We start from the raw sequence: 13,410 nt of genomic DNA, 5'->3' as shown, positions 1-13,410 counted from the left end.
GAATTTTCCATTCCTTCCATCCTCGAATTCCTTCAGTCGGGTTTCGACTTGGGTCTTGCCCTTAGTTCTCTCAAAGGGCAGATTTCAGCCTTGTCAGTCCTGTTCCAACGTAAAATTGCCAACAGATTACAGGTGAAGACGTTCATTCAGGGAGTCTCCCATATGGTGCCGCCCTATAAGATGCCTTTGGAACCATGGGACCTTAATTTGGTCCTTGGAGTCTTGCAGGAGGCTCCTTTTGAACCTCCGCAGGATGTTTCCCTGTCTTTTCGGTCATGGAAAGTTGCCTTCCTGGTTGCGGTCACGTCCATCCGACAAGTCTCAGAGCTGGCGGCTTTGTCTTGTCAAGTTCCTTTCCTCATTTTTCATCAGGATAAGGTGGTTTTGAGAACATCCCCGTCCTTTCTACCGAAAGTTGTCTCATCTTTCCACCTCAATGAGGAAATTGTCTTGCCTTCACTTTGCCCGGCACCAGTACATCGCACCGAGAAGGCTCTTAACACACTGGACGTGGTGAGAGCTCTTAGGAGATACGTCTCGAGGACGGCATCTTTCCTCAGGTCAGATGCCCTGTTTGTGCTCCCAGAAGGGCCAAGGAAAGGTCTAGCCGCTTCCAAAGCTAAGTGGATTCGTTCAGCTATCCAGGAGTCCTACCGAGTCAGAGGCACTCCATCTCAGCAGGGATTAAGGCTCATTCTACTCGGTCAGTGGGGTGCGTCTTGGGCCATCCGGCACCAAGCATCTGCAGTACAAGTCTGCAGAGCTGCGACTTGATCCAGCCTGCATACGTTTACGAAACATTACCATGTCCATTCTCAGGCCTCGGCAGATGCGTCAGTCGGCAGACGAATTTTGCAGGCGGCAGTGCTGCCGCATCTGTAACTTGTGGGTGCAAGGAGCAATTGCAGTGGATTGTTTCCCACCCAGGGACTGCTTTAGGACGTCCCATGGTCCTGTGTCCCCCAATGAGGCGTAGGAGAAATAGGGATTTTTGTGTACTCACCGTAAAATCCTTTTCTCCGAGCCAATCATTGGGGGACACAGCACCCACCCTGTTAGCGTATTGGCTTGATTTTTTTTCTGTGTTGACTTGGTTTTGACATAGTTCATTCTTGTTAAATGTTAAGCTCCTACTGCTTTGTTATGGAACTGGTTCACTTAGAGCCAGCAGGAGGGTGAATACTGCAGGGGAGGAGTAATTCTTTGTGTTAACTTAGTGTCCTCTTAGTGGCAGCAGCATAACACCCATGGTCCTGTGTCCCCCAATGATTGGCTCGGAGAAAATGATTTTACAGTGAGTACCCAAAAATCCCTATTCCTAATAAATTATAACAAAAAAAATCATTGACATGGTTAAATCAACAATGAATCCAAATGGGCAAGGAATCCTCAAAACAAAATGTTTCCTTACCTCTCACCACAACGCTGAACTTTACTTCTTGCTGAATATTTATCATTCATATATGAAGATGTATTATGAAGATATGCTAATAGAAGATGATAGGGTTGCTTCTAAAGCGTTAATCTTCATGAGGAGTTGCTTGTAAAAGGTTAATCTGAGTTTTATATTATTGTCTCCTTTAACTTCATAAAGTTTCCTGGAGGAAAGTGTCCTTCCCTTGTATTAATGGTTCCAAAGTCAACAAAAAAGGGTTACAAATAGTGTTATCCACAATATTAAAACAAATTTGACCTTCTAAAAGAGGGGGGCATCAATAGGAACTTTTTAAAGTCTACTTCACTCAGGATAGGTTTATTGTAGAAATTTCTGTGACTGAAATTCAGGTACTTTTACTTTAATGGCATTCAGTTGGATAGATTAGTGCCACAGTTCTGCAACAAATCTGCCATGTGTGAATTTATTCTAAATGGACCAAAAGGACAAGAAAAAGCAAGTGAAGACATTCCTTTAGTAAGAAGACGCATTAAAAAAATCTATAATTTGTATGACCGTTCGATGTGCCTTCTATAAGGTACATGTATAAAAACATACTGCAAATGAATTTGAGATATTGTACTACTCTGAGGGATTACTGTATTCAGTTGCTCATGTAGGAAGTATTACATTAGGCAATCAAAAATAAAGTGCCAGTTTCACTTGGATCTTACTTTACTCTAAGTTTAACTACATTCAGTACTGGATGAAACATTCTGCAACAAACTGGCTTGATGAGGAGGCTGCCTTTGACTTCAAGTTAGCATGAAATTGGCCATTTAGCAATTTTCGATTTGATGACTAACTTGATGTATAGCTATTGTAGTCTTAGTTTCCCTTGAGAACATAGTGCAGTAGAGCTTCTATAAAGCAGTAATTTCCATCTTTCAGGAGCCAGATTTTATTGATGATATAGAAGAAAAAACACCTGTTAGCAATGAAGTAGAAATGGAGTCTGAGGAGCAGATTGCAGAGAGGAAAAGGAAGATGGTAAGTCGGGAAGATAGTGGCTAGTTAAAGTCACTTGGCCTAAGTGATAGTTGCTCTTCCCATGCTGACTGTTGCTTCCTCTTGGCCTTCAGAACAAAACCATTTTAATGATTGCTTCCTTGTGTGCATCATTATCTGATTAATAGCTTGCTTGGTGCATTCATTTCACTCGGCTCTTTTATTTGGTAAAATATGATAATTTGTTCCATATCTGTATTGTTTTTATGGCTACATTCTGCTTCTATATACAGTGCTCAGAGATGGTGCTGGTTGGTTATATTTAAGAAAGCTTAAAAGTGCATCTCATTTTTTTAATTTTTTTTTTAAAGATTTTTAGCTGTCAAATCTTTCAAGATAAAGCATTTTTTTGACAGGCTGATATAACTAATAATTTTGCTTTTATTTTTATTATGCATTTTGTGTACTTCATGCGTAGTCATATATGCTTTGCTAATATGATGCTTGATAACCGTGCTTTGCCTAAAATAACAGAGATGGTGTCAAATTACTGTAGCCAGCTCATCCATACCAGTGCGATTATGTCTTTTGAGGGACCGGCAATGTGAAGTTTGATATTAATTTATGGAAAACAATAGGAGCAAAGTTTTAGACACTACTGCTTCCTGACTTCTGAGAAAACTGATTATGATCATATTTTTCTGTTTTAATTTCTGAAATTCAATTAATTCTGAGGGTTTTCTGTGGTTGAATATGAACAATTGTTGAACATATTTAATTTTGTTTTTTGTTTTTACTTCATGAAGCCTTTACACAACTGTGCTTTGCTTAAAGGCAATCTGTGAGAAGGATTAACACCCACACTTCCAAGCAAACCATACATATGCACATGCATACCTTTACTTAAGGCCCCTTCACATTAAGCGACGCTGCAGCGATACCGACAACGATCCGGATCGCTGCAGCGTCGCTGTTTGGTCGCTGGAGAGCTGTCACACAGACAGCTCTCCAGCGACCAACGATGCCGGTAACCAGGGTAAACATCGGGTAACTAAGCGCAGGGCCGCGCTTAGTAACCCGATGTTTACCCTGGTTACCATCCTAAAAGTAAAAAAAAACAAACACTACATACTTACCTACAGCCGTCTGTCCTCCAGCGCTGTGCTCTGCTCTCCTCCTGTACTGTCTGTGTGAGCACAGCGGCCGGAAAGCAGAGCGGTGACGTCACCGCTCTGCTTTCCGGCTGACCGACGCTCACAGCCAGTGCAGGAGGAGTGCAGAGCACAGCGCTGGAGGACAGACGGCTGTAGGTAAGTATGTAGTGTTTGTTTTTTTTACTTTTAGGATGGTAACCAGGGTAAACATCGGGTTACTAAGCGCGGCCCTGCGCTTAGTTACCCGATGTTTACCCTGGTTACCAGTGAAGACATCGCTGGATCGGTGTCACACACGCCAATCCAGCGATGTCAGCAGGAGTCCAGCGACGAAATAAAGTTCTGGACTTTCTTCAGCGACCAACGATCTCCCAGCAGGGGCCTGATCGTTGGTCGCTGTCACACATAACGATTTCATTAACGATATCGTTGCTACGTCACAAAAAGCAACGATATCGTTAACAATATCGTTATGTGTGAAGGTACCTTTAGCCAGTTCATACCTTCGTTACTCGAAATCAGCATGGATGTTCAAATGAGGTTGAAGTGCTTTCGGCTTGTGGAAGATCTTTTAAAAGGGAATTTGTCACCTAATTTTGCTGCTATAAACTGCGGCCACTGCCATTAGGGGCTTATCTACAGCGATGTATCCTGAAAGATAAGAAAAACAAGTTAGATTATACTCCCCAGGGGGGCGGTCCGGTGCAGTCCGGTCCGATGGGCGTCGCAGGTCCGGGTCTGGCGCCTCCCATATTTAGGCAATGTTGTCATCCTCCTTGCTTCTGTTGCGCTCCTGTCCAGGTGTTCTGAATTGCCGTGTTGAGGGCAGTGTAAAGTACTGCCTCTCTAACCTTTCCCCCGGCGCCTGCGCCCTGCAATACTTTGCGCTGCCCTCAACAGGGCAGAGAATTACGTCTGCACAGGAGCCGCGACAGAAGCAAGGAAGAGGACGTCATCGCATGAAGATGGGAGTCGCCGGACCTGCGACGCCCAACGGACCTGGACCGCCCCTGTGTGAGTATAATCTAACTTGTTTTTCTTATCTTTCAGGTTACATCAGGGGCTAAAGGTACCGTCACATTTAGCGACGCTGCAGCGATCCAGACAACGATCCCGATCGCTGCAGCGTCGCTGTTTGGTCGCTGGAGAGCTGTCGCACAGACAGCTCTCCAGCGACCAACGATGCCGGTCCCCTGGTAACTAGGGTGAACATTGGGTTACTAAGCGCAGGGCCGCGCTTAGTAACCCGATGTTTACCCTGGTTACCAGCGTAAACGTAAAAAAAACACTACATACTTACCTTCCGATGTCTGTCCTCCGGCGCTGTGCTTCTCTGCACTGACTGTGAGCGCCGGCCGGAAAGCACAGCGGTGACGTCACCGCTGTGCTCTGCTTTCCGGCTGGCCGGCGCTCACCGTGCAGAGAAGCAGAGCGCCGGAGGATAGACAGCGGAAGGTAAGTATGTAGTGTTTTTTTTTTTTTTTTTACGTTTACGCTGATAACCAGGGTAAACATCGGGTTACTAAGCGCGGCCCTGCGCTTAGTAACCCGATGTTTACCCTGGTTACCAGTGAAGACGTCGCTGAATCGGCGTCACACACGCCGATTCAGCGATGTCTTCGGGAAGTCCAGCGACGAAATAAAGTTCTGGACTTTCTGCTCCAACCAGCGATGGCACAGCAGGATCCACATCGCTGCTGCCTGTCAAACTGAACGATATCGCTAGCCAGGACGCTGCCACGTCACGGATCGCTAGCGATATCATTCAGTGTGACGGTACCTTTATCTTCAGCACTACAGACTGCTGTAGATAAGCCCCTAATGGCGGTGGCCACAGTTTATAGCTCCAAATTGAGGTGACGGATTCCCTTTAAGTTTCTTTCACTCCAGCTCTATTCCCCACCTAGTGCCGCCTCCTTTTGCATGACTGAACTCTTCATTGCTTGAAGTCACGCTGCAAAGGAGCTGTCAGTTATACTGGAAAAGGCAACGCTGGGTGGGGAATAAAGCCACAGACAGGCTCAGGAAGAACTTTCACACATCCGGATATCGATACAAACACTGATTTCTCAGTAGCAGAGGAACGAACTGACCATGTAAATATAATTGCTGGACTTACCTTTCAAAAGAGCTACATGCGCATATAAATAGCTGCAGGGAATCCTGCTGACAGATTGTCATATCAATTTTAGTTTTTGCTGTAAATTATCAGCTGGTTCAGTATTTCTTTTGCAAATGTATGTGAATCCAGCCTTATAACGGTGAAGGGTATATAGTTTCTTATGAAAACACCTGATGGATACATATCATAGCTGTAGTATAACATTTGACTGTTCTTCAGAAACAATGTACTTTTCTGATATCAATCCTTTTTTTTTTTTATCTATATATGTAGACTAGAGAAGAACGGAAAATGGAAGCTATTCTTCAAGCATTTGCTAGACTGGAGAAGCGTGAGAAAAGAAGAGAACAGGCTTTAGAGCGAATTGGCACATCTAAAACTGATGTCAAACCTGAAACAAAAGATGTACAAGTTCTCAATGACCCTGAACTCCCTCCGGTAAATTTTTCTATGTAGCCATCTTATTTGCAGTGTTTATACCTGTAGAATTTTATGTATGAAACTGAATGCTCAAATCTATTAATCACAATAATACAACTTTTATGGATACGTTCATGTAAACCCTCCTTTTTCCCCCTCTTTTTCTGCATTTTTGTCAGTTTTTTTGGAATTGGTGCACATTACCAAGGTTTAGCACTATTTTTTTTTTCTTGAACCCTCTTTTAAAATTAAAAAGTCAGCGTATAAGTTGGTATGCATGCAGTGTATAAGGCCATGTTCACACTGGCCATTAAACAGACAAAACCTAAGAAATAAAATGAGCAAAAACCCGGCTGTGAGTAAAAAAAAAAAAAGTACATATAAATTGCATAGGGTGCTTCGTAAAAAGGGTAAAAGCTATCCCACCACACAAGGTGCACCCAAATCGGGATGGTCTCTAATTTTAAAACCTTCGCATTTGTCAACAACGACCTCAGTGTGAATAAGGGCAGAGCAGCACCGTGGTCCGACTGTGGACACCGTGCAATGGGAAAACATAAAAATGCAATGCCCAGCTCAAACAACTGGAAGCCATACCCTTGTTTGTATTAAATTTAAGAAAAAGCAGAGGAAAATGAGCGAGAATATAAGTGGAATACACACAATATACAGGAGCATGTTCACACTGTTAACTAAACAGACAAAGCCTAAGATGGAAATAAAATGAGCAAAAAAAGTTGATTTCCCATTTAATTTCTCTCTCCTCTGATGTGATTGCACATCAGAGGAGAGAGAAATGTGGTTCCCCGTACCTCTGATGTCCCTGCCTCCCCCCATGAAGTCCCCCGGGCCGCCGGCATCCTCTTCCTGGAAGTGCGCCCACCGAGATATGCCGGCAACCATAGGAAAATTTTACTATTGGTTTATTTTGATCACTGTGATAGACCCTAATCACAGTGATCAAAATAAAAAAAAATAGTAAATAAATCCACCCTTTGTCACCCCCTTAGTTAGGGAAAAATAATAAAATAAAATGTATTTCCTTTTTTCTGTTGGGCTTGGACTATAGTTGTGGTTAGAATTGGGGGTGGGGGGGGAGGGGGGTTCTACTGTTTAGGGTCATCAGGGGGTCGCCACCAATGGTTCCAGCCAATTTTGCGCTCAAAAAGTCAAAGCGGTCCCTCCCTTCTGAGCCCTGCCATGCACCCAAACAGTAGCTTTTCCCCACATACAGGGTATTGTCGTACTTAGGAGAAATTGCATAACACATTTTTTGGTCCATTTTCTCCTGATACCCTAGTGGGGTGCAGTTTTTAGAATGATGTTGCTTTTGGGTATTTTCTCAAACTCACTTCAATTGACTGGTGGTCCCTAAAAAAAAAAGGTTTTGTAAATTTTGTTGGAAAAATGAGAAATCGCTGGTCAACTTTTAACCCTTATGACGTCCCAACAAGTACACATGTGGGAAATGTTATTTATTAACTATTTTCTGTGACACCAATCTCTGATTTAAGTGTACAAAAATTAAAAGTTTGAAAATTGCAAAATTTTCAAATCAAACCTTTGCCAAATCTTCTTTTTTTCATAAATAAATGGAAGTTATATAGAAATAATGTTACCACTGACATGAAGTACAATATGTCACGAAAAATCATTCTCAGAATCATCGGGATCCGTTGAAGCGTTTCCAGAATTATAACCTCATAAAGTGACAGGGGTCAGAATTGTAAAAATTGGCCTGGTCATTAAGTACCAAATTGGCTCAGTCACTAAGGGATTAAATATCATACATAATTATACATAGAGAATATATTCTATTTTGCACTACACCTGTGATTGATTCCTAGTACAATTCTAATACTAGCCACCCCCCTCCATAAATTGGTAGGTTTGTGAGTTGTTTCATCAGTATTTTTTACCTGTGTTGCAAAATGCTACAACATGTTATTGGGGAGTGCAAGATAAACATCTGTAAAACGCTCCTCTTACATCTACTAGCCGTGACTACCAGCACTTGGTACATAATACTGAGAAACGTCTTATTTAATTAAAGGGGTTTTCTCAAGTTATTCCCTATCCACTTTCAGATCATTGGAGGAGTGATCGCCATGGCCCAAACCAAACCTGAAAATCTGGGCTACTGCTCCATTCATTCTTAATTGGAGTACTGGAGATTGCTGTGCGGCAGCGCTCAGCTGATATTTATACTTCTATTACAGTGAATGGGAGTGGCAGTGCGTATGATCGATCTCCTCTCCAGTCAGCCGTCCCGGTTCCCAGGATCGGTGGGGCCTATGACTTGGATAGAAGATAACTCTTACATTTACACCAGAAAGCAGAGAGAATATTCTGAAAGGGGGAAGAGATCTCCCAGTAATAAAATTATCATATACATGGATTTGGTGTATGTATAAAATAGGATGCTAATTAAAAAAAAAATAAGTTAGACCAACCAATATTACAGTACATACCCATAGTTCCTTCTAATGCTGTAAAATGTTTAATGTTTTAATTAATGCCATGACTTTAAAATTTTCTTATGCAGACCTATTTTAACTTTTTCATCTACTAGGAACCTGTAAAAGAGGAGCCTGTCAGCAAGCCTACCCCTGCCAAAATTAATCGCACTAAGCAAAGAAAAAGCTTTACTAGAAGCAGAACTCATATTGGTCAACAGCGCCGCCGGCACAGAACTATCAGCACCTGCTCGGATGTTCAGCCATCCTCCCCAGATGTAGAAGTCACCCCTCCGCAAGTAGAATCGGAGCCTAGCACACTTGTAGAAGAGCCTGTCAATGAGAGCAATACTACAGCGGTCGTATTGGCTGCCGTTGAGACAGAGGAGGTGCCAGATACTGAATTACCTGTGCCAGCAAAATGTTCTGCAAAGTACCCAAAAACTAAGAAGGTATGATTACTTCGTGAGAAATCGGTCATTAGATTGCTGGTCCTTTCCTCATCACTTTCTTATAATTTGTGCACTAGTGCATTAGTCTGCAAACAGAAGTAAATAATAATAATAATAAAAATAAAAAAATAGCCCCCCTCCCCCTTTTTTTGTATGAATATACTTTTATTTCTTACATTCAAGAGTGACTTTTGTGATGTATTGATCCAACATCACACACTTTATGCAAGTGAATTTCTCGTGGTTTTTAATGGTTCGTTATGTTAAAATGCCAATTTTATTTGTTCTAAAGATATTTGTTGCTATGTTTATGCAGCCTAAATTAGTGCCAGCATTAGTAGAGACAGAGACCCTCATTTCAGTTCTGGGTCCCTTACTGGGCTTCTTGCTTGTAGTTTCACACATCCATGTTTCACTGTTTGAGTGCACAGACCGGCCACATGTAGTCTTGGCCTTGACATGACTGCCTCATTTATTCTTATATAGCTAAGTTTAGGTCAGGAGTAGTGATGAGCGAATAAACTCGTTACTCGAGATTTCCCAAGCACGCTTGGGTCACCTCCGAGTATTTTTCAGTGCTCGGAGATTTAGTTTTCCTCACCTCAGCTGAATGATTTACATCTGTTAGCCAGCTTGATTACATGTGGGGATTCCCTAGCAAACAGGCAACCCCCACATGTACTTATGCTGGCTAACAGATGTAAACCTTCAGCTGAGGCGATGAAAACTAAATCTCCGAGCACTAAAAAATACTCGGGAGTACACCCGAGCATGCTGGGGAAATCTCGAGTAACGAGTATATTCGCTCATCACTAGTCAGACTTGGCGTATGAATTGTTGATGTGTGAAAACTGGTCTTAAACATTGTTTTATGTGCAGCTGCTCTGATCGACCTCATTGATGGGCTTTCTCAATATTTTTGAGCTTTGGATACCCACCATCTGTTGCCAAATTTTTGCCTATGCACATTGTAGACAGAAAACTGTCAGTGGAGCAGGCAGGGTTTGTGAATTTACTTTTATCATGCTCTCGTATATAGCGCCACTTATTCCACAATGTTTTACAGACAGCAGGTTTAAGACAGATTGTAAATGGGAGAGCTATCAAAGCTGCAACAGATAAAGTTAAGATTTTATCAAAACTACAGCAAGAAGCATAAGTGGCACACCACTATAATCTGGTTCTCTGCCCCTATTTTATGATGCCCTTAGATTTAGAAGCATAAACCTAGTGTCCTATTCCTTATAATGGCAGAACATGTTGATTTTATGTGTAGGTTGATCACTTGCAAACTTAGCTATTTTTATGAAATTGTGCACATGGCATGCCTTTCTACTTGTTTGCCATTTAAGCATGTGTCTTATGAATAATGCTTACATTGCCATTCTGTTTGCAGTCTTGCGTAAACACTTGTGTGGCACTTCAAAAATGGAAGGACACTCTTTTTACAGTATGTATCAAAGGCAGTCTTGTGAATTATCTTCCCACACAAGTATTTTATGCTGTGTCCTTAAAATGTTATACACTGCTTTTAACTATATAGATGCGGAATTCTGATATTTTTCCATTATTTGTGTTAGATTTTGTCAATATTTGGCAGTGTGAATGGATCATTTTGTGTCTTTCAAAGGACTATTGTTCCCACATGACTTGGGATACTTGAAAGTTTGTGAAACATATGTTTTATAAAGGGCTAATTTATGACGAGCGGAATAATACTACATTCACAAGTCTATTATCTAGTAAAGCAGCAGGTCTCCATGACCCAGGGCTTGTGGCATCATAAATGAGAAGGTGTATAATATTTGACATACCCTCCATGTCAGGAGTCTAAATAAAGCTGCAGCTTACTTCTGTACCTGTGGAAGGAAACGGTTGTCTGTAATTGAGACCTATCATGATGGCTATAGCCATCAACTATTATTTTCACAAAAGTAAATCCGTTGTTTTCAAAAGATGACCATTTAAACTAACCTTCCAGTAGAGGGGGGAATACTTTTTGAAAGGAAATCTCTCAGGTTTTTGCTATATCCTCTAAGGCTTCTTTCACACTAGCGTCGGAATCTCCCCGTCGCAATGCGTCGGGGAGAGATTCCGACGCTAGCGTTTGCTGCATTGCACAATGGAGGCAGCGGATGCATTTTTCCGGCGCATCCGCTGCCCCATTGTAAGGTGCGGGGAGGTGGGGGCGGAGTTCCGGCCGCGCATGCGCGGTCGGAAAAAGCGGTCCGTCGGGAGAAAAAAACGTTACATGTAGGGTTTTTTTCTCCCGACGGTCCGCCAAAGCACGACGCATTCGTCGCAAGACGGATGCGAAGTGTGCAAATCCGTCGCAAATGCATCGTCAATAGAAGTGTATGGGGGGAAAAAACGCATCCTGCAAGCACTTTTGCAGGATGCGTTTTTTCTGCAAAACGACGCATTGTGACTGATTTAAAAAAACGCTAGTGTGAAAGTCCCCTAAGAGCAGCATAATGTAGGCAACAATGTAACTTTTAGTTGAATCCAACAATGTGTCATTTAGTTTACTGGGTGCAGCTGTTTTGACACAACAGAGCAGAGATGAGAAAGCCAATGCCACCCACACCAGGTTCTGTATGTGCGTATATAAACCTATAAATAAAGTACCAGACAGACCTCAAAGTATAAACCAATACCAAATTTTATTAGACATACAATTAAGAGACCACCATTGATGGTGATATACACCAGTGATGAAAGACACCATGGACCTGAGGTATATGTAATACATATAATCCTTCAGCCACAAATATAGTATATACATATATCATACCATAGTCAACTGTACCCACGGGCATACCCTGACAATAGTAACATAGTAACATAGTTAGTAAGGCCGAAAAAAGACATTTGTCCATCCAGTTCAGCCTATATTCCATCATAATAAATCCCCAGATCTACGTCCTTCTACAGAACCTAATTGTATGATACAATATTGTTCTGCTCCAGGAAGACATCCAGGCCTCTCTTGAACCCCTTGAACCGGCAATAATGTACCCCAAAGTGGTGAAATATACAACCCACAAAGTTATAGCTGCCTTACCTCAGGTCTAATGGTGCCACGTCCCCTACGCGCGTTTCGGCTGCGTCCGCCTTCTTCCGGGGGAGTCAGATTTACCTGTTATTGGTAAATCTGTATGTGCGTAGTCTATTGACCATGCACTGCTGATCACAGAACAGGGTGTGTGGGACCAGGGCTCATGCACTGCTGTAGTCCAGGCAATGATAATGTCCCATTGTAAGTAAACAGCACAAAGCCTGATAAGTGACACATCGTTGAAATCAGTGGTTTAACCCCTACCTCATGCTGTCCTCGGATTACTTAGCAAATGCCTACTGACAGATTCCCTTTAAGTCATTTTATTAAAAAGTTTATCACTAAATCATGGCTATAAGTAGACCCAGAATTTCACTATGACGATTTCACTATAAGCGACCTTGAAAACTGTTGTTACAGTCTTAACTGCTTTTTCCAAAATCCCTGCAGCCTGTAAACTCCTGTAAATAATTTTCAATTTAAATCACATGACACTGAAAAATTATTAGTGTTTTTATCAGTCAATCAGCCAAGTAGCCCATAGTGACAAAATGAATTGGTCGCACCATAAGGCCAGAAAATTTTTGCCTACTGCCCTACCTATTTAGAACACGTCCATGATAATCAATAGACCACAGTAGCAATTGTAGTTGTTTAATCCATCCATTTGTTTGTGGGCCACATTAGCTTCTCCCCAGAATATTTGCACACACAACCTCCTATATATTTGCATATATACCCTCCTTCTATACTGTATTAGAACAGCTCTTTGTATAATCACATTCGTAGGCTCCACTAGTATCACCTCCATTGCCCCTTCAGTATAAAAGCACCTAAGTGTAAACACATCCATAAACCTGCAGTATAATCACATCCATAGCCGCTTCACGATAAGATATTGCCACACACTACCTACATGGTAAGTCCAGTAGATTTGCAGTGTGCTACACACCTCTGCCGGAGAAAAAAACATTGCAGCAAGCTTTATTTCTCAACTACGGCATGTACTGCAGCTTGAGAAACACTGATTTGAGTAATTTTCATTGTTTGAGGGTCACAAATTTGTTGTACATTTTAACACCATGAAATAACAGCTTGTCAGGGTATGGGTCTATTTCCATAAATAGGAGTGCTGATATTTTTACTGAATGGAGAACTGAACTGTAGTGTATGTGTACCATGTAATATACATACTCCATATTATGTGCATGTTTGTGTCTCTAGAGTTTTTGGTAAAATGTCATTCTGTCTATAGCGTTCATGTTTTTTTCAGTCGAATAACGGATAAATGAAAGTTTTGTATATGAACAGCATTTATTTTATTATACCTAATAGACATTATGTGATCGTGCTGTGTGGATTTTT

General features: G+C 41.8%; 1 protein-coding gene across 5 annotated transcripts in view; it reads left to right on the top strand.

Moving 5' to 3' along the window:
- Window positions 1-13,410, top strand: part of KMT2E (lysine methyltransferase 2E (inactive)) — a 197,802-nt gene that overhangs the window by 139,887 nt on the left and 44,505 nt on the right. For 2 of the 5 annotated variants that reach the window (XM_069765097.1, XM_069765099.1), the window contains 4 exons: window positions 2,327-2,425; window positions 5,933-6,097; window positions 8,652-8,987; window positions 10,384-10,437. In XM_069765097.1, the coding sequence (XP_069621198.1) occupies window positions 2,327-2,425; window positions 5,933-6,097; window positions 8,652-8,987; window positions 10,384-10,437 (654 nt within the window). The remainder of the gene's footprint in view (window positions 1-2,326; window positions 2,426-5,932; window positions 6,098-8,651; window positions 8,988-10,383; window positions 10,438-13,410) is intronic. The other 3 variants (XM_069765100.1, XM_069765102.1, XM_069765101.1) reach the window with 2 other exon arrangements.

The sequence above is a fragment of the Ranitomeya imitator genome, chromosome 4 (genome assembly GCF_032444005.1).
Source record: "Ranitomeya imitator isolate aRanImi1 chromosome 4, aRanImi1.pri, whole genome shotgun sequence".
In the NCBI taxonomy this organism is placed as follows: domain Eukaryota; kingdom Metazoa; phylum Chordata; class Amphibia; order Anura; family Dendrobatidae; genus Ranitomeya; species Ranitomeya imitator.
This window is presented reverse-complemented; position numbering and strand designations above follow the sequence as displayed.